This window comes from Melitaea cinxia, chromosome 22 (assembly GCF_905220565.1).
Source record: "Melitaea cinxia chromosome 22, ilMelCinx1.1, whole genome shotgun sequence".
NCBI classification, from domain to species: domain Eukaryota; kingdom Metazoa; phylum Arthropoda; class Insecta; order Lepidoptera; family Nymphalidae; genus Melitaea; species Melitaea cinxia.
This window is the reverse complement of record NC_059415.1, coordinates 12,982,394-13,009,609: the sequence shown is the minus strand read 5'-3', so window position 1 is coordinate 13,009,609 and position 27,216 is coordinate 12,982,394. Positions and strand designations below refer to the sequence as shown.

The window sequence follows — 27,216 nt, the reverse complement described above, 5'->3', positions numbered from 1 at the left end:
TAAATATATTAATAACAAAAAATAATGTGTTGTTTTCATTATAAAATAAAAATCCCTTTATTAATTTAGATATTTATTAGTTGATATTTTAATACTACAATGAATTTCGGCCTACCTTAATTATATTTATCAATACAGTAAATGCACCTCGAGCCGAGCATGTAGTTTACATTGTGAAAAATATACAAATATAATCATAATTCATAACCTTCGATGGTACAAAACAAAATTATTTATGATAAAAAAAAAATGCAATTTTGGAAGTAAAAAATTCGTAACTTAATCATTCTAAGTGTCTTATATAATTTATTAATAAGTTATTACAATAAATAAGTCTTACAAATAAAAGCAATGGTATCGAGTATTAAATTACGGAGATCTAGCCGCGTCATTATACTTTTCATCTAAAGCGGTATTTACATATCGACACGATATTTTTTTTTATTCATTTTGTGGACAGGGTTTCATGTAAATACATCTTTAAATTATTTAAAATACTTATATAAATTACTGTTTATTTCACGAGTAACCAGTCTCAACATCACGAAGTCTTAGCACCTTCACTTACAATTAGTATTCAAAGTTTCAAAATATCTTATATTACCTACAAATAAATATTTATAATGAAAAAATATTATTTGTATATAATATTTTACACTTAAACTATTCGTAATAGACTTGTAAAGTTTTTTGAGGGCAAATATTTGAGTTTTGCGTTTGCTTTTTTATATTTTTTTTTTCTGAATTGTTTAAAAATCAACATCACGCTAGCCGAAAGTTACAAAAAAAAACTGTGTAATGTGTCAGCATACAAAATACAACAGACATAATTACAAAATTATATTAACCATACAATATCGATTGCTGTAATTTTATAACACAAGTCATATAATGCAACTAATTTTTTTTTCAATTTGACATAAGTGAACATTGTCAATTTCATTTTTGACATTCTGTCATTATTCTGTTCTATTGCCATAGACAATCAATATTTCAGTACCGTGGAAGTGTTTTGTGTCTGTGTGTACGCTCACAGCTCGTGGTGGTTGCGGCGCACGTAGCGCGCGAAGTAGTCCGGGCGCCAGCACTTGCACGAGCCCGGCACCAGGAACCAGTCGTAGTACAGCCGCACCTGACACCAGTGGTTATTGTAAAATATTTGATCGACTGGGCCATCATCGCCCGGTCGAAATTACTAGTGGTAGAAATTTGGACGATTTTCATTCGATCACCGATGGTAAGCCATTACCGTAGGTTATAGACGCCTGCAACACCAGAAGTATAGCAAGCGTGCTGCTGACACCACCCCTAATCCCCCCCAGGAACACCGGTCACCTCACTCACCAGGAATACAACACTGGTTGAGAGCAGTATAAGATTATCATAGCACTGTACCTCAATGAATATGGCAAAGGAAACCATTGCTAATGAGGGAAAACGATCACGATCATTGCTCTATATACCTTATACCTACAAATTTAGCACGAAAAATTTTAAAATTTTACATTTATACGTGAAGCAAAACCTTTACGTGAATAGAATACCTGATAGCATCCGAACTCGTCGTGCCCATCACAGTGCGGCGGTTTCTCAGTGCTGCTGTCCGTCTCACCGGGGCGCTTTTGTGCGAATTGGTACTCCTGTTTTAAATTTGAAGTTTTTTAATAATTATTTATCGTTGCGTCCATTTGCTATAAGTACTCTTTGTCGGTTCGCAGGAAAGTGGACATAGGTGCCAATCAAACCACTAACTGCAAATTCATGCGACGTTTCGATCCTTTATTGGACCATCATCAGGCATCTAAAATAAACATTGAAGAAAGCTGTACAACTAATTAATCCATGTAGCTACATGTAAAGGTACTAATAGTTTGGTTTTCTTTGGTTTGTTGTTGTATGGATTAATTAGTTGTACAACTTTCTTCAATGTTTATTTTAGATGCCTGATGATGGTCCAATAAAGGATCGAAACGTTGCATGAATTTGCAATTAGTGGTTTGATTGGCACCTTATGTCCACTTTTTTAATAATGTACGAAAATATTAGACCTGCCACGCGTTTATTTCCGCAGTAGTTTATCGGTAGGTACCAGAGGTAATCTGCTTTTGGTTTCTCATTGGGAAGCTTAAAATCATTTTTTTTATATATATATCACTAGGTCGGCTGGTCACCTTATCCACCAACAGGAACACAATACTGCTTGAAAACAGTATTATTTAGCTGTGGTCTTCTGTAAGGTCGAGGTACTACCCCAGTCGGGCTGCTCCATATAAATCTCATATTGAAAAGTGTACAAATGTCCGCTTGTCGACAAGGTAGTCGCGGTCGCGGGCGCGGTACCTGCGCGGGCGGCGGGTAGTGCAGCTCCGCTACCAACAGCGACAGCCAGCGCGGCGAGCTCAGGCAGCCGCCCTCGAGGTAGTGGCAGCGGGACTGCATGCATCTGGGAGGGTGACCAGGCCGCTTTCAGTTTTCATATTTAGCTAATCTTAAACTTTTATTTTTCTAATTTCTAATTATAAATACACTTTTGATAAAATATACAAGTGAAGATGAAAAAGATCGATGTACCTGGTAACTTCTACGGTTTGTGTAAAGTACCCCTCGTAGGGTATCTGCACGACGTAGCGCCAGACTCCTTGGTAGTTGCGGGCGAACACCGGCGTCGCGTACTCCACGCGAGCGGGACACGGAGTGGGCGGACCCTGAATCAGAGATAATCTGTATACTTTCTGTCTAGGATTTTAATAGACGATGTAATTTTTGATACTATAACTATAAATTTTTTTTTCTTTAAATTCGGTTTTGACGCAGGCGATAGTTCTAAATTTAATAACCTTGTGTAAATTGCATATGACAGTTATAACATTTTCACTAAAGAACACTTACTTCGTATCTATGTGGAGGAGCGTGTGGGGCATGAGTGCCTACTCCGGGGTCCTCCCGGCGCTCGGGGCCTGAACTTTCACCATTGATAGCTCGGTACAGCATGCAAAACCTATAAAAAGAGTATTGACTTTATCTGTGTTTGTATATATGAGTGCCGGACCAACTGCAGTCGCAACTTAACAGTTAATCAAAAATAACTAATTGACTAATTGAATCAAAAACCTTTCGACATGTCCAACAAATCTTTTATAAATAAATAAATACTTTTCATAAATAAAATCCATTTTTACAGTCAGTATATTATTTAATAAAAAAGTTCATTATGATAACTTTGAACGAACACTTTCTGATATATAAAGATGATGCTCCTTTCTTCTATACTACATAAGTACGACCACGAAGTAGAAACGAGGAGTCCGAACGCTATTATAGACTTTTCCATAATATTCATGTATACAATAATAAAACCAGATCTCAGGTCTTTTTTCTGCCACTGGCTGCGCCAGAATTTACGACTAACCGATGCTATTACTGTTGGCTGTGATGAACATAAGTAAAAACCAATGAGTAATAATTTTTTAATAATGCGAGGGCATTTTCTAGTTAAATATTTTTTTTCAGAGCTGTCAATAGCAACAAAACTTCCCGCGGAAGGGTTTAAAGAAGTACTTCTTGGAAATGGCGCGCTTTACCCGCAAAATTAGAATTAAAATTCTGTCCTCTAAATTGAGTCCATTCGTTCAACATTACGTTCAGAGTCCTTGTAATATATACTTCGTGACTACCACCAAAAAAGAAAACAATTTTCTTCTCTGCTTATGATTTTTAATTATTGATATTGATATTAAGAAATCTAAAATAAATTATTTGAAGAAACAATGAACATAAAATAACCTCAGAATTAATTAACGTTATTTTAATAGTTTTTTTATTACATATGTTATAAATTACGTTACAATAATTGAATTATTACTTCGATAAAATGTTTATTGATATTTGATTTAATAAATAATAATTACTTTGAAAATATGGTTGGTTAAAATATTTATTATTAATTAAAATTATTATAATTCTAAAACCATTACATATTGATTTGCCTACAAATTGTGAAAAAAATATATTTGTAAATTAAATAAAAGCCACCAACACAGAGCTGTTAGTAAATGGAAAGCAACGCTTGACTGTTGTCATATTTGATGTTTTGACCATGGACAATCTGTCAGGTTGTCATACTGCCATAGTGACGGAGTGACCCCATGTTTAGCGCAGAATTTAGAGGTTAGACTGGTTATTACGAAAGTTTGTTATGTTTTTATTTTCGTTGGTGACTTAAAATGTCTTCGGCCTTAGTTCGCCAGGCTCTCGCATTTGTGGATCCTGAAGGTAAAGTAACTTATTAATTGGTCACGTGCTTTATACACATTCTCTGTTACCTAATGGTATTTATTATTGTTTCCAGAAAACATTGGTAAAGGAAAGAAACGTCGTGAGAACCCTAGTCGGCACCAGAGCACAGGTCAAGGTTTGTACGTAGCGAGGTGTTTCATCATTCGCATAATATACTGTAATAAACTACATATAACATACAGTTGCTAACTAGACGTCAGTCACGCTAAATTTGTGACATAATTTAAATTGATAAACTTGCGTGGACTCAAGTCGTTATTGATTAGGTACTATCAGTATGATATACAACTGTTAAGTATTTCATTGCTTTTTTGCACATTTTTAAATAGTCCAGTCAGCCAGTTATATTCCGTATTTATCATACAGTAGTTAATTCTAATACAAATATATATTTCTTATTAATATGATCTCATTATCAGTATCACTTGTTAGATTAGAACCACATGAAAACAATTTTATTAAATATTATTGCAGTGTATCCTGAAATATAACTAATGTTTTTCTAACCTCAGTTTCCAGTCATCCATACAAGCAAAAGAGTAAAAAACAAAAGCAACAGCAAGTAGATAAATCAAAGGAGCAAATAACAGAAGAAAACGTCCAGAAACTCCTTAAATTATCCACACCAACTGCTAACAAAGAAGTGGCACAAAAGGTACAGAATATATTTTTATTAACTTTTATTTAAGATACTAAACAACTCATTTGTGTAACATTTACATTTATAGCTTTATTTAATAAGATTAAATATAATTTTGAAGGAAACAGTGGTAAATGTACATTAATTAATTTATTTAAAATTTCAAGAACCTGTTCTTATTTTCAATTTTGTAAAGGTGACCTTTAACATTTTAGATTTCAATATAAGAATAGTAGTATAAAAAGTAATAAAAAAGTTTAATATTACTTAAAGACGTAATCTTGTAAAATACACAACAAATAACTTTTTTTTTTAATTTGAGGTCCTTTTTTTACCATTTGATGTACAATTGTATACGATCAACTAAAATTTATTGTAAATATATATATTTTTTAATTCACGTTCTTTTTCACCGTTGAAGGTGAGAATGAAAAATATATATTTTCTGTTTTTATTATTTAAAAAAAATGGCTGAGATACCTACAAATGTCTGCCACAGTATGTCAACTTTATGATACAATTATTCAAGCCAATTGTATACACGATAAGGAGTATCTTTATTGTAATATTGTTTATTATGTTACAACCTTCACTGATTAGGCACAATCACTGACTGACGTTCTCAGTTCATATTACATAACTGAAATCAATACAAATAAATAAAATTGGAGTGTCTGTTTGTAATATTAAAATAACCACTTTTTACTAAATGCAAAATATGGATTTATACATGTTACATATACCAAAATAACATTTTTTGTAATTCAGCCTATTGCAGTCCACTGCTGGACATAGGCCTCCACAAGTTCGCGTCAAAAATGGCGTGAATTCATGTGTGTTGCCCATAGTCATCACGCTGGGCAGGCGAGTTGGTGACCACAGGGTTGGCTTGGTCGTACCGAAGACGCTGCTGCCCGTCTTCGACCTGTTTATTTCAAAGCCAGCATTTTGATGGTTATCCCACCATCGGTCGGCTTTTTAAGTTTCAAGGTGGTAGTGGAACTGTGTTATCCCTTAGTCGCCTCTTACGACACCCACAGGAAAGAGAGGCTGGCTATATACTTTAATGCAATACCTGCCACAAAACTAAAATTATTAATGTTATACGTGTTTTTCAGATCCTAGAGCGAGCAGTCAAAGGCAAGCCTCTCGTCGAACACATTGAAGAGAAAGTCGACGACGGGAAATCGATTCTATTCCCCAACGAGCCCTTCCACAAATTTGAAGAGAGTTATTTTTGCAGCTAAATCTCAACTTGAGACACAAAATAATTATTTGGAAGAATATTACTGTATTGAAAAAAAAAATTATAGTACAACTCAAAGATAAAAGACTTCAAAGCTTTGTGTATTTATTAACAAGCTGTAAATTTTGTAAACTCAAAGCTTGTAAAAGTAAAGAAATGTTAATGTGTATATTCTAAGACGAGTGCCTTTATGGACATACCCGATGCAATTTTGGGCAAACTTACTCTGGTGACGACAATAACTGTCTACTTGGTCTTCATCTTTTGGGTCAATTCCTATCCTTTTATTGACGAAGGTGAGCTATTTTCTATAATTAATAATATTATAAGCGAGATATTTTGTTATATTTGATTATTGTTAGGAAAGGTATTTGTAGCTCTTGATATGAATGGCATGTAAAATGTGATATTTATACTGACACCATAGTTTAAAATTGGTCACGTAATATCCGTAAATCGTAATATCCGTAATATCCGTATAGTTAATTTGTATAAATGTTCCCTGCAACTTTTTTTTTTATGTTACTAGGTCGGCAAACAAGCGTACGGCTCACCTGATGGTAAGCGATTACCGTAGCTTATAGACGCCTGCAACACCAGAAGCATCGCAAGCGAGTTGCCGACCCAATCCCCAATCCCCCCAGGATCCATTTTCTAATAAAATTAAGTACTCTGTTATATTTCATAGAATTGATACTTTCGCCCCTATTAAGATTTTAAATAATGTTCCCTTGGGAATGGTGGTCGTAGATGTATAACTCAAAGTTATATTAAATTTAATCTCTTTTCAGATCTGACAATATTCAAATACATTCCTAACCCACAGTGGGCCTTACTAGGTTGTGCCGTTTGGGGATTCTTTTTCATCGGAGGTCTGATGTCGTTCACTCTCTACCACATCTATCCGCACTTATAACTCGAAATCATCAAAATAATCTAAAGGAAGCAGAAATGAACGATTACATTGTCATAGGTAACACTAATTCTTAGATTATTCATAATTTTAACTATAGTCTTAGTCGTACATAAAGGAAGTCACGACTTGTACCGAATAAAAGTGGGAACTCACTGGGAAGACTGTGATAATTTCTAACAAAGATTATAAAATTAACGATTTTTATTGAAGTAAAACTTCTTACGCACGCTTGACTTGGGAAGTAAGCTGGTGAATGCGTGACGAGGGCGTTACGAAATGTGTGATTGGTCGAGGCGAACGGAAGTTGAAAGAGAGATATAAGCTAGTGAAGAGAGAAAGAGTTACGTTTCGTAAGTATTACTTTAGTCGTGTTTTTTAAATCACACTTATTTTTTACAGGTGTATCTGGTGTCACGTGTGGGGGAAAAACCACTTTGGCAAATAAATTGAAAGATATATTAACACCAGTATATGTCTTCCATCAAGATAGATATTTCTATCCGGACGACAGCCCAAAACATGTGAAATGTGAAGGAATGGATCACAACAATTACGATATCCTGTCGTCACTGGACATGCAATTGATGTTCGATGACATCACACAAACAATGAAAGGTGTAAATAAATCACACGTGCAAAACTTGGAGCATGGTGCGGGGAAGTATGGGATTAGGGGGAAAAAGTTTATAATAATAGAAGGGTTCACGGTGTTGAATTACAAGCCTATTATGGAAATTTGTGATTTAAGGTGAGCGGGAAGATTTGATAAAAGGCATAGTTTTAAAAGTAATACTAAGACAATGTATAGCTGAAAATATATCTATACTAATATTATAAAGAGGTAAAGTTTATAACTTTGTTTGTATGTAGGGGGTAATTATTGCACATACTGATCCGATCATTAAAATTCTTTCACTAACAGAAAGCTACACTATTCAGGAGTGACGTAGGCTATATTTTATTGTAATTGAACAAAAAATTCAGTAAATTAAAAAGATTAAAATATAATATCAAAATGGTAAATAAACTAGCGCCATCTATAGCTATTAGAAAACAGTCTTATTTTAGTCTATCGACGACGTTTTCTCGATTTTTGATAGATGGCGTTGGAGCAACATAATATTTAAGTGCTATAAACTTTGTTCTTTAAAGTATTTTATTTGGTTCTGTAATTTAAAATAATAAATACACGGGAGCAACATATTACTTATTTAAGTGCTATAAAATTTGTTCTTTAAAGTGTGTTATTTGGTTAATATAATAATAATTAACGCCCAACGAGGTGGGTCGGCTAGTATACAATATTATAATGAAACAAGTTTTTCGGATTTTATCGCGGTTTATTAAGTTTTTTAGATGCCTGATATTTCCAGTCCTTCCGTGACCATGGTTCCTGTAAAGTATCCGAAACTTCGGGCATTTAAAAGACTTAATAAACCGCAATAAATTCCAAAAAAGTTGTATCATTAGAATATGTTTGTTTATTTTTGTAGTTTTGATATTTTCAATTGACTTCGTCGATTTGTTTTTATGAAAACACTTTGCTGACGGTACGGCACACTTTCACTACGGAAAAATATCGGTACAGCACACTTTCGGCACGGCAAACTGTCGGCTCGGCATACTTTCAGTAGGGTAAACTTTCGGCGCGGACCACTTTCGGTACGGCAAACTGTCGGCTCGGCATACTTTCGGTAGGGTAAACTTTCGGCGCGGACCACTTTCGGTACGGCAAACTGTCGGCTCGGCATACTTTCGGTAGGGTAAACTTTCGGCGCGGACCACTTTCGGTACGGCAAACTGTCGGCTCGGCATACTTTCGGTAGGGTAAACTTTCGGCGCGGACCACTTTCGGTACGGCAAACTGTCGGCTCGGCATACTTTCGGTAGGGTTAACTTTCGGCGCGGACCACTTTCGGTACAGCACACTTTCGGTACGGCACACTTTCGGTACGGCACACTTTCAGCGCGGACCACTTTCGGCACGGCACGCTTTCGATGCAGCATATTGTAACGGTAAATTGTTGGCTCGGCATACTTTCGGCACGGCACATTTTCGGCGCGGACCACTTTCGGTACGGCACACTTTCGATGCAGCATATTGTTACGGTAAATTGTCGGCTCGGCATACTTTCGGCACGGCACATTTTCGGCGCGGACCACTTTCGGTACGGCAAACTGTCGGCGTTGTAAATTTTCGCTACGACACAATTTCGTAACACTAAACCAAAAGGATTAATGATTAATTAATAAGTGGTACTTCATTATATAAACTCACTAAAAAGAAATTTTACGCAAATCAATTTAGAATTTATTAATCAATCAAATTTTTATTTGTGTGTGTAAGCACTAGATTTTTAGAACCAATATAACGTGTTTCAGATACTACTTTGTGCTGGAGTACGGCGAGTGCGCGGCGCGCCGCTGTCTCCGGCTCTACGACCCGCCCGACGTGCACGGCTACTTCGAGCGCTGCGTGTGGCCCGAGCACCTCAAGTACAGAGCGGAGGTGAGCGTGTCTCTGTCGCGCGCCGTACGTGCGAGCGAGACGGAGATATACACTAGCTTGCGGCTCTACGACCCGCCCGACGTGCACGGCTACTTCGAGCGCTGCGTGTGGCCCGAGCACCTCAAGTACAGAGCGGAGGTGAGCGTGTCTCTGTCGCGCGCCGTACGTGCGAGCGAGACGGAGATATACACTAGCTTGCGGCTCTACGACCCGCCCGACGTGCACGGCTACTTCGAGCGCTGCGTGTGGCCCGAGCACCTCAAGTACAGAGCGGAGGTGAGCGTGTCTCTGTCGCGCGCCGTACGTGCGAGCGAGACGGAGATATACACTAGCTTGCGGCTCTACGACCCGCCCGACGTGCACGGCTACTTCGAGCGCTGCGTGTGGCCCGAGCACCTCAAGTACAGAGCGGAGGTGAGCGTGTCTCTGTCGCGCGCCGTACGTGCGAGCGAGACGGAGATATACACTAGCTTGCGGCTCTACGACCCGCCCGACGTGCACGGCTACTTCGAGCGCTGCGTGTGGCCCGAGCACCTCAAGTACAGAGCGGAGGTGAGCGTGTCTCTGTCGCGCGCCGTACGTGCGAGCGAGACGGAGATATACACTAGCTTGCGGCTCTACGACCCGCCCGACGTGCACGGCTACTTCGAGCGCTGCGTGTGGCCCGAGCACCTCAAGTACAGAGCGGAGGTGAGCGTGTCTCTGTCGCGCGCCGTACGTGCGAGCGAGACGGAGATATACACTAGCTTGCGGCTCTACGACCCGCCCGACGTGCACGGCTACTTCGAGCGCTGCGTGTGGCCCGAGCACCTCAAGTACAGAGCGGAGGTGAGCGTGTCTCTGTCGCGCGCCGTACGTGCGAGCGAGACGGAGATATACACTAGCTTGCGGCTCTACGACCCGCCCGACGTGCACGGCTACTTCGAGCGCTGCGTGTGGCCCGAGCACCTCAAGTACAGAGCGGAGGTGAGCGTGTCTCTGTCGCGCGCCGTACGTGCGAGCGAGACGGAGATATACACTAGCTTGCGGCTCTACGACCCGCCCGACGTGCACGGCTACTTCGAGCGCTGCGTGTGGCCCGAGCACCTCAAGTACAGAGCGGAGGTGAGCGTGTCTCTGTCGCGCGCCGTACGTGCGAGCGAGACGGAGATATACACTAGCTTGCGGCTCTACGACCCGCCCGACGTGCACGGCTACTTCGAGCGCTGCGTGTGGCCCGAGCACCTCAAGTACAGAGCGGAGGTGAGCGTGTCTCTGTCGCGCGCCGTACGTGCGAGCGAGACGGAGATATACACTAGCTTGCGGCTCTACGACCCGCCCGACGTGCACGGCTACTTCGAGCGCTGCGTGTGGCCCGAGCACCTCAAGTACAGAGCGGAGGTGAGCGTGTCTCTGTCGCGCGCCGTACGTGCGAGCGAGACGGAGATATACACTAGCTTGCGGCTCTACGACCCGCCCGACGTGCACGGCTACTTCGAGCGCTGCGTGTGGCCCGAGCACCTCAAGTACAGAGCGGAGGTGAGCGTGTCTCTGTCGCGCGCCGTACGTGCGAGCGAGACGGAGATATACACTAGCTTGCGGCTCTACGACCCGCCCGACGTGCACGGCTACTTCGAGCGCTGCGTGTGGCCCGAGCACCTCAAGTACAGAGCGGAGGTGAGCGTGTCTCTGTCGCGCGCCGTACGTGCGAGCGAGACGGAGATATACACTAGCTTGCGGCTCTACGACCCGCCCGACGTGCACGGCTACTTCGAGCGCTGCGTGTGGCCCGAGCACCTCAAGTACAGAGCGGAGGTGAGCGTGTCTCTGTCGCGCGCCGTACGTGCGAGCGAGACGGAGATATACACTAGCTTGCGGCTCTACGACCCGCCCGACGTGCACGGCTACTTCGAGCGCTGCGTGTGGCCCGAGCACCTCAAGTACAGAGCGGAGGTGAGCGTGTCTCTGTCGCGCGCCGTACGTGCGAGCGAGACGGAGATATACACTAGCTTGCGGCTCTACGACCCGCCCGACGTGCACGGCTACTTCGAGCGCTGCGTGTGGCCCGAGCACCTCAAGTACAGAGCGGAGGTGAGCGTGTCTCTGTCGCGCGCCGTACGTGCGAGCGAGACGGAGATATACACTAGCTTGCGGCTCTACGACCCGCCCGACGTGCACGGCTACTTCGAGCGCTGCGTGTGGCCCGAGCACCTCAAGTACAGAGCGGAGGTGAGCGTGTCTCTGTCGCGCGCCGTACGTGCGAGCGAGACGGAGATATACACTAGCTTGCGGCTCTACGACCCGCCCGACGTGCACGGCTACTTCGAGCGCTGCGTGTGGCCCGAGCACCTCAAGTACAGAGCGGAGGTGAGCGTGTCTCTGTCGCGCGCCGTACGTGCGAGCGAGACGGAGATATACACTAGCTTGCGGCTCTACGACCCGCCCGACGTGCACGGCTACTTCGAGCGCTGCGTGTGGCCCGAGCACCTCAAGTACAGAGCGGAGGTGAGCGTGTCTCTGTCGCGCGCCGTACGTGCGAGCGAGACGGAGATATACACTAGCTTGCGGCTCTACGACCCGCCCGACGTGCACGGCTACTTCGAGCGCTGCGTGTGGCCCGAGCACCTCAAGTACAGAGCGGAGGTGAGCGTGTCTCTGTCGCGCGCCGTACGTGCGAGCGAGACGGAGATATACACTAGCTTGCGGCTCTACGACCCGCCCGACGTGCACGGCTACTTCGAGCGCTGCGTGTGGCCCGAGCACCTCAAGTACAGAGCGGAGGTGAGCGTGTCTGTCGCGCGCCGTACGTGCGAGCGAGACGGAGATATACACTAGCTTGCGGCTCTACGACCCGCCCGACGTGCACGGCTACTTCGAGCGCTGCGTGTGGCCCGAGCACCTCAAGTACAGAGCGGAGGTGAGCGTGTCTCTGTCGCGCGCCGTACGTGCGAGCGAGACGGAGATATACACTAGCTTGCGGCTCTACGACCCGCCCGACGTGCACGGCTACTTCGAGCGCTGCGTGTGGCCCGAGCACCTCAAGTACAGAGCGGAGGTGAGCGTGTCTCTGTCGCGCGCCGTACGTGCGAGCGAGACGGAGATATACACTAGCTTGCGGCTCTACGACCCGCCCGACGTGCACGGCTACTTCGAGCGCTGCGTGTGGCCCGAGCACCTCAAGTACAGAGCGGAGGTGAGCGTGTCTCTGTCGCGCGCCGTACGTGCGAGCGAGACGGAGATATACACTAGCTTGCGGCTCTACGACCCGCCCGACGTGCACGGCTACTTCGAGCGCTGCGTGTGGCCCGAGCACCTCAAGTACAGAGCGGAGGTGAGCGTGTCTCTGTCGCGCGCCGTACGTGCGAGCGAGACGGAGATATACACTAGCTTGCGGCTCTACGACCCGCCCGACGTGCACGGCTACTTCGAGCGCTGCGTGTGGCCCGAGCACCTCAAGTACAGAGCGGAGGTGAGCGTGTCTCTGTCGCGCGCCGTACGTGCGAGCGAGACGGAGATATACACTAGCTTGCGGCTCTACGACCCGCCCGACGTGCACGGCTACTTCGAGCGCTGCGTGTGGCCCGAGCACCTCAAGTACAGAGCGGAGGTGAGCGTGTCTCTGTCGCGCGCCGTACGTGCGAGCGAGACGGAGATATACACTAGCTTGCGGCTCTACGACCCGCCCGACGTGCACGGCTACTTCGAGCGCTGCGTGTGGCCCGAGCACCTCAAGTACAGAGCGGAGGTGAGCGTGTCTCTGTCGCGCGCCGTACGTGCGAGCGAGACGGAGATATACACTAGCTTGCGGCTCTACGACCCGCCCGACGTGCACGGCTACTTCGAGCGCTGCGTGTGGCCCGAGCACCTCAAGTACAGAGCGGAGGTGAGCGTGTCTCTGTCGCGCGCCGTACGTGCGAGCGAGACGGAGATATACACTAGCTTGCGGCTCTACGACCCGCCCGACGTGCACGGCTACTTCGAGCGCTGCGTGTGGCCCGAGCACCTCAAGTACAGAGCGGAGGTGAGCGTGTCTCTGTCGCGCGCCGTACGTGCGAGCGAGACGGAGATATACACTAGCTTGCGGCTCTACGACCCGCCCGACGTGCACGGCTACTTCGAGCGCTGCGTGTGGCCCGAGCACCTCAAGTACAGAGCGGAGGTGAGCGTGTCTCTGTCGCGCGCCGTACGTGCGAGCGAGACGGAGATATACACTAGCTTGCGGCTCTACGACCCGCCCGACGTGCACGGCTACTTCGAGCGCTGCGTGTGGCCCGAGCACCTCAAGTACAGAGCGGAGGTGAGCGTGTCTCTGTCGCGCGCCGTACGTGCGAGCGAGACGGAGATATACACTAGCTTGCGGCTCTACGACCCGCCCGACGTGCACGGCAACTTCGAGCGCTGCGTGTGGCCCGAGCACCTCAAGTACAGAGCGGAGGTGAGCGTGTCTCTGTCGCGCGCCGTACGTGCGAGCGAGACGGAGATATACACTAGCTTGCGGCTCTACGACCCGCCCGACGTGCACGGCTACTTCGAGCGCTGCGTGTGGCCCGAGCACCTCAAGTACAGAGCGGAGGTGAGCGTGTCTCTGTCGCGCGCCGTACGTGCGAGCGAGACGGAGATATACACTAGCTTGCGGCTCTACGACCCGCCCGACGTGCACGGCTACTTCGAGCGCTGCGTGTGGCCCGAGCACCTCAAGTACAGAGCGGAGGTGAGCGTGTCTCTGTCGCGCGCCGTACGTGCGAGCGAGACGGAGATATACACTAGCTTGCGGCTCTACGACCCGCCCGACGTGCACGGCTACTTCGAGCGCTGCGTGTGGCCCGAGCACCTCAAGTACAGAGCGGAGGTGAGCGTGTCTCTGTCGCGCGCCGTACGTGCGAGCGAGACGGAGATATACACTAGCTTGCGGCTCTACGACCCGCCCGACGTGCACGGCTACTTCGAGCGCTGCGTGTGGCCCGAGCACCTCAAGTACAGAGCGGAGGTGAGCGTGTCTCTGTCGCGCGCCGTACGTGCGAGCGAGACGGAGATATACACTAGCTTGCGGCTCTACGACCCGCCCGACGTGCACGGCTACTTCGAGCGCTGCGTGTGGCCCGAGCACCTCAAGTACAGAGCGGAGGTGAGCGTGTCTCTGTCGCGCGCCGTACGTGCGAGCGAGACGGAGATATACACTAGCTTGCGGCTCTACGACCCGCCCGACGTGCACGGCTACTTCGAGCGCTGCGTGTGGCCCGAGCACCTCAAGTACAGAGCGGAGGTGAGCGTGTCTCTGTCGCGCGCCGTACGTGCGAGCGAGACGGAGATATACACTAGCTTGCGGCTCTACGACCCGCCCGACGTGCACGGCTACTTCGAGCGCTGCGTGTGGCCCGAGCACCTCAAGTACAGAGCGGAGGTGAGCGTGTTTCTGTCGCGCGCCGTACGTGCGAGCGAGACGGAGATATACACTAGCTTGCGGCTCTACGACCCGCCCGACGTGCACGGCTACTTCGAGCGCTGCGTGTGGCCCGAGCACCTCAAGTACAGAGCGGAGGTGAGCGTGTCTCTGTCGCGCGCCGTACGTGCGAGCGAGACGGAGATATACACTAGCTTGCGGCTCTACGACCCGCCCGACGTGCACGGCTACTTCGAGCGCTGCGTGTGGCCCGAGCACCTCAAGTACAGAGCGGAGGTGAGCGTGTCTCTGTCGCGCGCCGTACGTGCGAGCGAGACGGAGATATACACTCGCCGGCGGCTCTACGACCCGCCCGACGTGCACGGCTACTTCGAGCGCTGCGTGTGGCCCGAGCACCTCAAGTACAGAGCGGAGGTGAGCGTGTCTCTGTCGCACGCCGTACGTGCGAGCGAGACGGAGATATACACTAGCTTGCGGCTCTACGACCCGCCCGACGTGCACGGCTACTTCGAGCGCTGCGTGTGGCCCGAGCACCTCAAGTACAGAGCGGAGGTGAGCGTGTCTCTGTCGCGCGCCGTACGTGCGAGCGAGACGGAGATATACACTAGCTTGCGGCTCTACGACCCGCCCGACGTGCACGGCTACTTCGAGCGCTGCGTGTGGCCCGAGCACCTCAAGTACAGAGCGGAGGTGAGCGTGTCTCTGTCGCGCGCCGTACGTGCGAGCGAGACGGAGATATACACTAGCTTGCGGCTCTACGACCCGCCCGACGTGCACGGCTACTTCGAGCGCTGCGTGTGGCCCGAGCACCTCAAGTACAGAGCGGAGGTGAGCGTGTCTCTGTCGCGCGCCGTACGTGCGAGCGAGACGGAGATATACACTAGCTTGCGGCTCTACGACCCGCCCGACGTGCACGGCTACTTCGAGCGCTGCGTGTGGCCCGAGCACCTCAAGTACAGAGCGGAGGTGAGCGTGTCTCTGTCGCGCGCCGTACGTGCGAGCGAGACGGAGATATACACTAGCTTGCGGCTCTACGACCCGCCCGACGTGCACGGCTACTTCGAGCGCTGCGTGTGGCCCGAGCACCTCAAGTACAGAGCGGAGGTGAGCGTGTCTCTGTCGCGCGCCGTACGTGCGAGCGAGACGGAGATATACACTAGCTTGCGGCTCTACGACCCGCCCGACGTGCACGGCTACTTCGAGCGCTGCGTGTGGCCCGAGCACCTCAAGTACAGAGCGGAGGTGAGCGTGTCTCTGTCGCGCGCCGTACGTGCGAGCGAGACGGAGATATACACTAGCTTGCGGCTCTACGACCCGCCCGACGTGCACGGCTACTTCGAGCGCTGCGTGTGGCCCGAGCACCTCAAGTACAGAGCGGAGGTGAGCGTGTCTCTGTCGCGCGCCGTACGTGCGAGCGAGACGGAGATATACACTAGCTTGCGGCTCTACGACCCGCCCGACGTGCACGGCTACTTCGAGCGCTGCGTGTGGCCCGAGCACCTCAAGTACAGAGCGGAGGTGAGCGTGTCTCTGTCGCGCGCCGTACGTGCGAGCGAGACGGAGATATACACTAGCTTGCGGCTCTACGACCCGCCCGACGTGCACGGCTACTTCGAGCGCTGCGTGTGGCCCGAGCACCTCAAGTACAGAGCGGAGGTGAGCGTGTCTCTGTCGCGCGCCGTACGTGCGAGCGAGACGGAGATATACACTAGCTTGCGGCTCTACGCGAAAGTTTCTCTAATCAAAGATTTCTGTGTACGTTACATCTTGGAATATTTCGCACTTATGTAAGTGGAAAACAACAAACAAATGCCGATCTCCCCTCTCATTCCCAATTTTCTTCTGTGTTCAATGTTCGCTCTCTTTTATTAAAATTACAATAATTTTATTATTTTCTATTATTTCCAGATAGAAAAGGATAGTCGTGTCAATATTATAGATGGTACGAGGCACGACGCCCTCGACATCGTCGTCGCGGACCTCAAGAAAATGGGCGCTGTTCAGATTTGAAATGAACGTTATTTTTTTTTTTTACTTTTACGGTCATTGTGAACACTTTTCACACACAGAACTTACCGCGTTTGTTAAATCAGATTATTATCGTTGCAATATTTAATTGACATTTATAAAAAAAGATGTTTAAATTAAATAATTTAAATGTGTATAAGTCTATTTTATAAGTTCTGTCTTAAACAGTATACGAATGTCTAACTTATAACAGAGTATGAGAAACCGATCTAGAATGTAATGTTGGGTAAATGAAAATGAAAATTCACAAAAGTCAATAATGAAATTGATATTATTTGCTGGTAATATTTTTCACGTGTTTCAAAGGCTTGTAAACACTGAAAAACCAATTATATTTAATTGTTTTATAAGTTGTAATGTTTTGTGAGTAAATTTTCGAGCACTGAATTTTTATATTGTTATTCATACGGTGCTTGTTATTACGCTGCCTTGTAATATATTTTATAAATTCATAGTTGTTTTATTTATGTGCGTGTTACGAATCGCGCCATCTCTCGACGAAGTGAACAAACTAAAACATCGGTATCGGTGTGAAGTAGCAGCGGACGGTGTTCACGAAGTTTACTTTATTATAAATTCGTTAATCATTCAGTACGCATTAAAAATTTAACAATTTTTGAAATATATAAAAATCAAGGAAATATATATGTTTGATATTTTTCTTACATTTTATTTATTCACGAACAGTGCGTAATGCCTAATCGTAGTTTTTTTTCAATCACGTGAAAAAAAATATAAAAAATTGTCTTTTGTAAATTAGAAACAATAATACGTTATAAATAAAAATGCTCGCTTATATAATAATCGCAGTTTCGGCGATATTATAAAAAAAAAATTGTTAAATCCAAACTGTATTATTTACTCATTACATCGTTTATAAAGTTGTATAATGCAGTGTTACATTATTTTTAGTTCAATTAAAGGTCGATTTTTTTTATTCTCTACATGTAGAAGTGTTATTATTGTTTATCGGCGCGTGAGCCAGTACGTATGCATGGGCCACTACGTATGCGTGACCCAACACGCACGCGTGAGCCAAACACTACTTATATGTGTGGTGTTTTTTTTTTAACATTAAAGTTACAAAAAAAGTTACTTCAGACTTGGCTCCGGCCTTTTGATATATCAGAACGAAACTTATAAATTCAAACTAGGCTGTATGGATTATAGTCCTTTGCCTTTCCCTATTGGGGATAAATTTTAAAACAACAACAACATTATACATATTTACAATTCAAAACTTAAGAACTAAATATTTACAGATAGTTTTGGTATAAATCATTGAGTTCCGTTGAATCGCTATGCCGATTCTCTGGGCGAAAAATGTACCAGCCCTCTTGTCACACGTGTGTATCGTGTACGCTTGATGTGTGTGCCGTGCGTGTGTGTGTGTAAGTAACCGGCATAGCCCACAGAATTAGCAAGTTGAAGTGGCAGTGGGCTGGTCATCTGTGTCGCAGGACCGATGGGCGTTGGAGTAGACGGGTCCTAGAGTGGAGACCGCGTCTTGGCAAACGTAGTGTGGGACGTCCTCCGGCCCGTTGGACCGACGATCTACGTAAGATTGCTGGTGTAGGCTGGATGAGGATTGCGGTTTTTTTTTTTTTTTTTTTTTTTTTGTAAATGTACCAGCCCTCTTGTCACACGTGTGTATTGTGTACGCTTGGTGTGTGTGTGCGCTACTCACACGCCGCCGCCGTCGCAGAACCTGCTGTCGCGCGCGTCGGCGCGGTGCTCGGCGCGCTCGCCCGCCTCGCGCTCGTTCGTCAGCAGCGAGCGCCGCGAGCGCTCCTCCAGTCTGTGGCGGATAGCTTTCGTTACACTCGAACATTATTGCATCATTATTACGATGTGGCGACATCTATCGCGCGAAATACGAACGACTACAAACTACGTAATTAGAGAAAACTGACGTATGCTACATCGCGCTATTAGAGTTTTCAAAGTGATTAAGTATATATACAAGAACCCGACGACAACCGCCGGGGCGTTAGCCCACCAGACATAACACCCATCTTGGAGAATCCTCCCTTTTCTTCACACTACCAAACTGGTGACCCCGACGTGATTCTTCACACAGCGTTCCAGACGCTACCAAAATATTATATAAAGAAATTACGAGAGCTACATCAAACGGACGCTAGTTATAACAAAAGAAATATTAGTGATGAAAAGATAGAGCTATATCAAATGGAATTTGTTTCTGATGAAATTACTGATCTTTGAAGACGCGTTGGCGCAGCGGTCACAGCACTGCCTGTTGGAACCCCCGACACAGGAGAAAATCCTACTGAAGGCCGTTGAGTATGAAGTGTTTATTTATTTATGTAAACTAATATAGCCTCTATGTCCCACTGTTGAGCTAATAAGAAACGAAGGTACTTCGAATAATTTGGCGTTTTTTAAATAGCGTATTTCTCATTATTAGAACTTGGACGATTTTGCAAAATGACCATGTGTTACCAAATTTTTATGAAATGGGTCAAAAACATGTCAAATTTTAACGTGTGAATAAAACCGTGGGAAACACATTGTCGTATACAACTTATTCCATCCACTAATTTTAAGTAATTTATAAAAAAAAAATAATGCCTTAACATGTCCTTTTACAATCATTATCGTATGTGCGAATTGGCAAACAATGCTAGTCAAATTAATCACATGACATTCTGACATATTTATAGGTTATTACAGTCGCATTAAAACGCATTCGTCAAAATCAAATCGGACAATTTTGTGTAACTCAGACGATTACAGTAGTTGCCGTAATCATCGGAGTTCACAGACGGCGGCACAATTGAGACAAAGTCCATAAAATCAGAATTAATCAGATGTTCCTGAAATCGCCTTTTATTTCTCCTCCAAAATATCGTCAATATTTCTAAGGCAGGCATCAGAAAGTTAGCTTGCTACGATTAAGTACTTTATGAAGTCACGATACAATTTGCCTATTACACAATACCTATTGTCAACAATATTTTATCCGTTTATCATGGAATTAACTAATAAAACTCGTACATGGTTGCAAATGTAGTTTAAAATATAATAATGATTTATAATAGTAAAACAACATAGATATAAGTTAATTTTCGTTTGAATTATAAAACACGCGGGCATGGCGCCATCCCCACCCTTTGTAAATAAAATGGAGATGTCGCCATTGCCTCGCCCGTTCGTTTCGGACCACAGAGTATACGAACTGACTGGTTATTTATTTGTAAACAAAGGCAATTCCTTAATCAATAGATTTAATTAAAATATTATTGCATTCTATTTACAAATAATACATAAATAAATACATTATAATCACTTAAGTCTTTTATTTTCACACTATAACATATAAACCTAGGCGTTAAAGAGCCATAGTTACCTGTTATGCTGTAGCTCGGGCACGCCGGGCGCGGCCGCCTGCCCGACGGGCTGCTCGTGCTCCACGTGCTCCACGTGCGCGACGCGCGGCAGCGCCTCGTCTGCACGCAGCACGGGCAGTGTTCGCGACAGGAAGCGCAGCGTGTGGTTTCGGATCAGTTCACTGCACCACAACGTTACATTACATTGGTCATTAGAGCACAAGGAGAGTTATCTAGCTTAAAGTTTGAGCAGTCTGACTGGGATACCACATCGACTTTACAGAAGAGCTCCATAATAAACACCCTCTCAAGTAGTATCGTGTCTCTGTGGTGGTCAGTAAGGAAGCTAAATAACTGAGGTATTACACCAACTGCACAGATGATCACAGCTGAATAATACTGCTATCAAGCAGTGTTGTGTCCCTGTGGTGATTAAGGTAGCCAGAGCTTTCGGGATAGGTCGGGAGTAGGTTCAGCAACACTCTTGCAATGGTCCTGGTGTAGCAGGTGTCCATAGGATACGGTGTCTGCTTACCACCAGTCGAACCATTCGCTTGTAGGCGCACCTTAACGTAACTAGTATTAGGTAAACCTACTGAAGCACTATCTTGTGATCTATCCTAGAGAGGTAAGGAGATTGCCAACAACATTATTAATACAAAGCTTTATATAGATATAACTTAAGAATTTTAATCTATGTGTTACAAATTCCCAACAGTTAAAAAGCCTTCGAAGAAATTCACCAGAACAGCGTGACAGATTACGCTCTAATGAGCGATATCTAATGGGCTCCATTGAACTGCGTATTGGCGCATTTAAATAAGAATTTCTTTCAAGACATGCTCTCACATCTCAAAAAATGAATACATTCCGCGAACAATACAAGATGGTTTCTAACCTTATCGCTTGGTAAATTCATTATTATTAGCCCAGATTATAACAAAAGATCGCTAGTTTTGATCAATATTAATTTGTTATTTCATATCCACACTGCCATTTATTGCACTCTACATAAATTATAAAATACATTAACTTAATTAAAACATAGAATGTGAAGTAGTCCAATGAAATAGAATAGAAAGGAAATTGTCGTAAATTGTGGCCAAAATTTGCGTAAATAGATATAAAATCCAAATAGTTAAAAATAAACCCACAATAAAGTCTCAGATAATGCAATAAAGTAATAATTTTTTTCTTTTGCATTTTTTTCTCTCGGCCCACACTAGGAATATCATTTAAATTACAATAAAGCTGTGCACTAAATATTGTGACTAAGTCAAGGTCGCTAGATGACACCAGGGACATTACATAAGTTTGTTATGTATAATAAATAATAATAATATAAGAGCTAGACAAGTTTACGGGAGCGCGAAAGGGCTTTTTAAAAAAATATTACATTAATTAAACTAAAACTATTTAATTAAAAATTAATTAAAATTACAGTGGACACGTCCGAACAGAATTACATGCTCTGGATTAATCGCCGATTTAATTCTAATTAAACTTTCTCAAGACATATGATCCCAAAGCATGAGACAACGTGAGAAATCATTTGTTATTCCTATTCCGCTGATTAAGCATTTACTTGTATTGTTCTCATGCTTTGGTCCAACATAACTAGCTAGCAAATTTTAATATATTGATTGTTCTCTGCTACCTTGACTTTTATTTTTTATTTTTATTTTTTGTGAATGTCGATAATTTTGTGGCATTCGTCAAGTGTCATATTATGGCGAAATACGTTTTCATTTCATTTCACATTTTGAAGCTTATTAGAAGAAGCGCGATCAATGTCACAGTTACGTACGTTTTGCAACCCATGAGCAATTAAAACGCGATCAGTCTGCGTGATATTAGCCGTGAAGTGCGCGTGCGCAGCGGAATTAACGTTAACTGCAACGAAATGCTCAGTCGGTCTAAATGTTTCATTACACTTACAATAGATCGATCCGATAGATCAGACCTCTTGCTGTTACAAAGTAACGACAAATAAGAGACAAAACAAAGTGTATGAAAATATATTTATGTAATGTTAACAAAAAATATTTTTATAAAAGTAAACAGAAATAATAATAATAAACAAATTTTTTAAGTTTTTTACTGAGCACAGCGCACAGCAGGAAATTTCCTGCTAGAAATATGGAGCACCTGCCCGACGGAGGTAGTACAGAAGATCACAGCTAAATAATACTGCTTTCAAGCAGTGTTGTGTTCCTGTGGTAAGTAATGTGAAAAGAGCTCCTGGGGGGAATTGGGTGCTTCTGGTTTACAGATTTGGGTTACAGATGTCTATAAGAGCTACGATAATTGCTTACCATCAAGTGAGCTGTACGCTTGTTTGCCGACCTAGTTATATAAAAAAAGTACTATTTCTGATTGTAGATTTGTTTACTGTCCTTAAAATCAGATAAACCTTTCTTAAAGATAACTTCTGAAATTTTGAAAATTTTGAGAAGTCTATATAATCTGTGTGTTAGTGCAACCTCTATGATCTTGAGAGAAGATAGTAAAAAAACTTGCTTGAAAAGCGTCTTACGTCTACTACATATTGTTCTTAGAAGTATCCATTTAATTTTATAATATAATAAATAAATAAAAAATTTATTGTTTTGAGTTATTTTAACAATTGTTCTCAAACGCTGGAGAGAGGGACCCCACTATCCATAGATGCACCCAGAATTTTGTAAAGGTGGGGCAAAAACAAATAAGAAAATATAAAATACGATAAGAAGTACAAAATAAAATAATTTTTATTTACTCCAACTCTTCATTTACTGTCACCATCATCGCTTCTTCAATAATAGCTTGCAAAATCTATCAAAAACATCAATGTTTAGTTTCGAGTCAGGGCCTCACCTTGCCCCACCGGGTACGCCCATGCCACTGTTCACTCCCAATCAAGTTCCTAACCCAGTTCGAAAAAGAAAGACAACTTACAAAGGATAAGGTTCCCCGTTCGGATTCTGTCCCATCGGGTTCCTCGGTATGACTCCCCGGTTCAGGTCTCCGCACAGGTTGTTAGCGCTGACGTGCGCGCGTTCACCGGTCGCCGCGCACTCTGACGCCACTTGCCGATATGGAGGCGGACGTACTCTGCAAACAGAAGGGTATAGGTAAAATATCGTGTATTAGTAATTGCCAGTTCAAATATACCAGACGCTTCAGTCTGTAATGTCCCACTGTTGGGCATAGGCCTCTTTCCCAATTTAGGAGAAGGATCAGAGCTTAATCCACCACTCCGCTCCAATGCGGGTTGGCGGATATATTTCCTACTATGAGTAATGATCGCTATCAGGTGTACATCATAACAACCGGGACCGACGGCTTAACCTGATCTCCGAAACACGGTGGGTAGACCTACAAAGACTAACAACCATACCGGAAATAATATTTAAATAAATATTAATTTGTATAAACACTAATATCCAATCCGAGCGGATACCAGACCCGCGATCGTCAGTGCTTAGGCGCCGCCGACCCCTAATGTTCTACTTCGTTTCATTTTTTAAAGGTAGTTTCCAAATTACGCAAACCTTGTTTTGAGTTTCGCAGAAATTGAAGTTAAAGTAAGGTGGTATGCTAATGAGTTTATATGGAGTACATTTAGATTTAGAACTAACTAACCCACAACTCTTAAACTGAGACACGAGTACACTAAACGTATGTATACCTACAGCATTTTTGACGATATCCTTAATAACTACTATCTTGTCTGAGTATTCAGCTGGTATTACATTAAAAGGCCAAAGTTTTAAAGCATACATGCTTTTAAGATTATCACTAAGATTATTGTTATTAAAGCAATTCAAAACATCGTTCATAATGAACTATAAGACAGCATCTATTATGCTGTGTTTATGGCATTCCAGTGAAGGTGTCCACTCACCGTCCACTGACCGCTGACCATCCGTTAAGCTAACCGTATACAGATAACAAGAGACTACCAAGCAATGTAGTATAAACAATTAATAATCATGACACAGTCAATCGTACTCCAATTTCGCCAAATTTCTGACTTCATTTGCACTTGTTTTGTATCATAATTTCATCAGCAAAATTAGGTATAGACAATAATTTATGGTGATCAGTCGTAAGTTGCTGCTTGCTGTGTGGCTACGGCACTAAAGAATTTAGCCACCCCCTCTCTTCCCGTGGGTGTCGTAAGAGGCGACTAAGGGATAACAAGGTTCCACAACCACCTTGGAACTTAAGAAGCCGACCGATGGCGGGATAACCATCCAACTGCTGGCTTTGAAATACACAGGCCGAAGACGGGCAGCAGCGCCTTCGGTGCGACAAAGCCAGTACTGCGGTCACCAACCCGCCTGCCCAGCGTGGTGACTATGGGCAAGGCACATGAGTTCGCGTTATTTTTGGCGTAAACTTGTGGAGGCCTATGTCCAGCAGTGGACTGTATAGGCTGTAATGATGAGTCGTAAGTTATTAACTCTGACGTGCACAGCTGACACTCAAACACCCTAATGACCTATATGGGCTATCGTGACTTAACAAGTCTTTACAATGTTGATCTCAACACACGCTCAACTTCACACTCGAAAGTAATGGACAGGTAATCAGCAGTGAGAGCTTGCATGTCTCAACGAGAAATCTTTGCATTTATTCAGTTCGTTTATATATGTAGGCAAGCATATTGATTGCGACTGTACGGTACTTCAACAGCTAAGTTCGTTAAAATTTAGTGTTGAAGAAAGAAGAAGTTAGAAATCTAGGCAACTTCGGTTAAAGTTAACCGAAGATACGGTATATAAGCAGTCATTCTATAAGATTTTATGGTTACGCTTCAGCGTGTACTATCTCACTGCTGGGCATAGGCCTCTTTCCTCGTGTAGTTGATCAGAGCTTAATCCACCACGCTGCTCAATGCAGATTGGCGCATATATTCCCTAAATACAAATGTTTGCCATGTGCGGAGATCGAACCCGGAACCGCCAGCGCATCAGCCACAAACCAGTGCTGTGACCGTTGCGTCAACGTGTCGTCATAAATATACGCGTCGTCCATAAGATTTACTGTGATTAAATATATGAATACTGCCGTACAATGATAAAGACAAAGGCCATTATTTCGATATAGTTGCATGGACCGTGAGTAGCAGTCGTGGGACGAAATCCTAAAACATTATTTTCTGACCTAACGGATTGGATTAAATAATTGTCTGGATTCTATGAAATTGATATTCTATGAATATATTCAGAAGAGGCGTTACTTATTTATGGCCTTAAGGATTTGGTTTACTAATAGTAATATTTTGCCGCTTAAAATTTTTAGAGACTTAGAGACAATAACCTGGGCGGCGTAGCGTTGGGTGACTCGACGAAAGCGTAGTATCCTTCCGGCGGCTCCTTGGACTCGTCTTGGGCGTCTTCAGTCTTAGGTTCGACAGTTGGCTCTGACACGCAGAGTACTGCCAGTGTCTGCAATGAAGATAAAGACAAGATTAATTGATTAAATTATAAAAGACAAATAGTATCAATTTAAAAATAGTTCATCGCTCGATATTTTTTTTTAAAGGTATATGCTTTGGCTTGTCCCTTACTGTAGAAAAACTAAAATTTAATTCACCAGTCCGTGAGCAGGTTGATGGATAATTTTCCTACTTGGGGTAATGATTTTTATCAGGTGCTCTTGATTTACGCGCTTTCTGAGCCACGGTAGCGAAGCCTACATTTTAAGAGACAAATTGTTTAAGTTGGCGAAAGATCATACCTACATTCAGTCTATGTCCTTTCCCCAACATTGTTTCTTTTTTAAACTTCATCACAATCTACCGAGCGGTTTCATAGTTTAATCAGAAAGCCTAATAAACAGACTGGAAGTTGGAGTTAGATTTGGTTTTTTCATAAGTGGTATGTAAGTGTGAATAATATAGTTGAATATTTTAAATCAATGATTTCGCATTTTCACAAAACAACAACCAAGCTTTTGAAATAATTTAAGCTACGTTCATTTGTTGATAATCTAAAATTGATAATAAAAGATACAGCTTATGTTACTAAGACTATTCAAAAAAGGAATATTTATCATGTTTTTTGATTTTCTCTTTCTCGTCGTCCTCGTCTCGTGAACAAACCATTCGTAGTTAATGTCGAAATATCGAACTCCGCAAAATTAAAATAAAAAACATAGTAAATATCCCGTTTTCGAATAGTCTTAGTAATATATCCATGTTAATCTAAAATCTCATACAGCTTAAGTTTTCTCTTTTCTCCATTTTATCGAACGCTTAAATCTATTGACATCGAACTATAAAAGGTTTTATAAATTTAATCTAGGCGCCAACGTAGCGGCGTATGCAAATGAAATATTACTCCATGTTAGACCTTATTGTGTTTAAAATAAGGTTTATTTTTAAATCGAACCTGTATATGTTTACGCGTTTAGTAAAGCCCGTTACGGCTTACTAACCCGCATACCGCGGCGTTTATCGCGGACTCGATGATGAATACTTAGTTACCTGACTTGAGTATTTATCTCCAGTAATTGATGTTCCATTTGATTCACAATATCACTTCAATCGTATAAAGAGTTAAATGGTTTACTAAATTAATACACAAAAATGTATTGAAATATATTATACTAATTTATAGTTCACAATTTAAGAACTAAATATTTACAGATAGTTGTATAAATAATGTCCGCGTGGAATGGCGCCAAGAATGCTGGCAGCATTTCCCCGTGGAATCGATATGCCAATTCTCTAGGCAATAGATATATGGCCATTTTGTCGCGACCTTCGACGAATTGTTACCATACAAGTAAAATATATGAATGCTCACAACAAAACAGAAGAATTTTTGGCATCGAAAATATTGTGATATGTTTGAGGGTCA

At 43.8% G+C, this 27,216-nt stretch overlaps 2 protein-coding genes across 2 annotated transcripts; one reads left to right on the top strand and one right to left on the bottom strand.

Moving 5' to 3' along the window:
• Positions 1–1,030: 1,030 nt before the first annotated feature.
• On the bottom strand, positions 1,031–26,123 carry LOC123664641. The gene is made up of 11 exons (XM_045599159.1): positions 26,097–26,123; positions 25,673–25,800; positions 23,303–23,458; positions 20,460–20,547; positions 18,864–18,876; positions 18,703–18,826; positions 2,890–2,998; positions 2,572–2,705; positions 2,324–2,443; positions 1,545–1,599; positions 1,031–1,132 (listed from the first exon to the last, which is right to left on the bottom strand). Exons 1-11 carry the CDS (start codon positions 26,121–26,123, stop codon positions 1,031–1,033), a joined length of 1,056 nt encoding a protein of 351 aa, XP_045455115.1.
• LOC123664678 (nicotinamide riboside kinase 1) lies at positions 4,085–17,467 on the top strand. The gene is made up of 8 exons (XM_045599187.1): positions 4,085–4,272; positions 4,349–4,411; positions 4,809–4,951; positions 6,055–6,478; positions 6,974–7,155; positions 7,498–7,846; positions 9,481–9,607; positions 16,896–17,467. The coding sequence occupies exons 5-8, from the start codon at positions 7,134–7,136 to the stop codon at positions 16,995–16,997; spliced, it is 600 nt and encodes a 199-aa protein (XP_045455143.1). The 5' UTR covers positions 4,085–4,272; positions 4,349–4,411; positions 4,809–4,951; positions 6,055–6,478; positions 6,974–7,133; the 3' UTR covers positions 16,998–17,467.
• Positions 26,124–27,216: the final 1,093 nt, after the last annotated feature.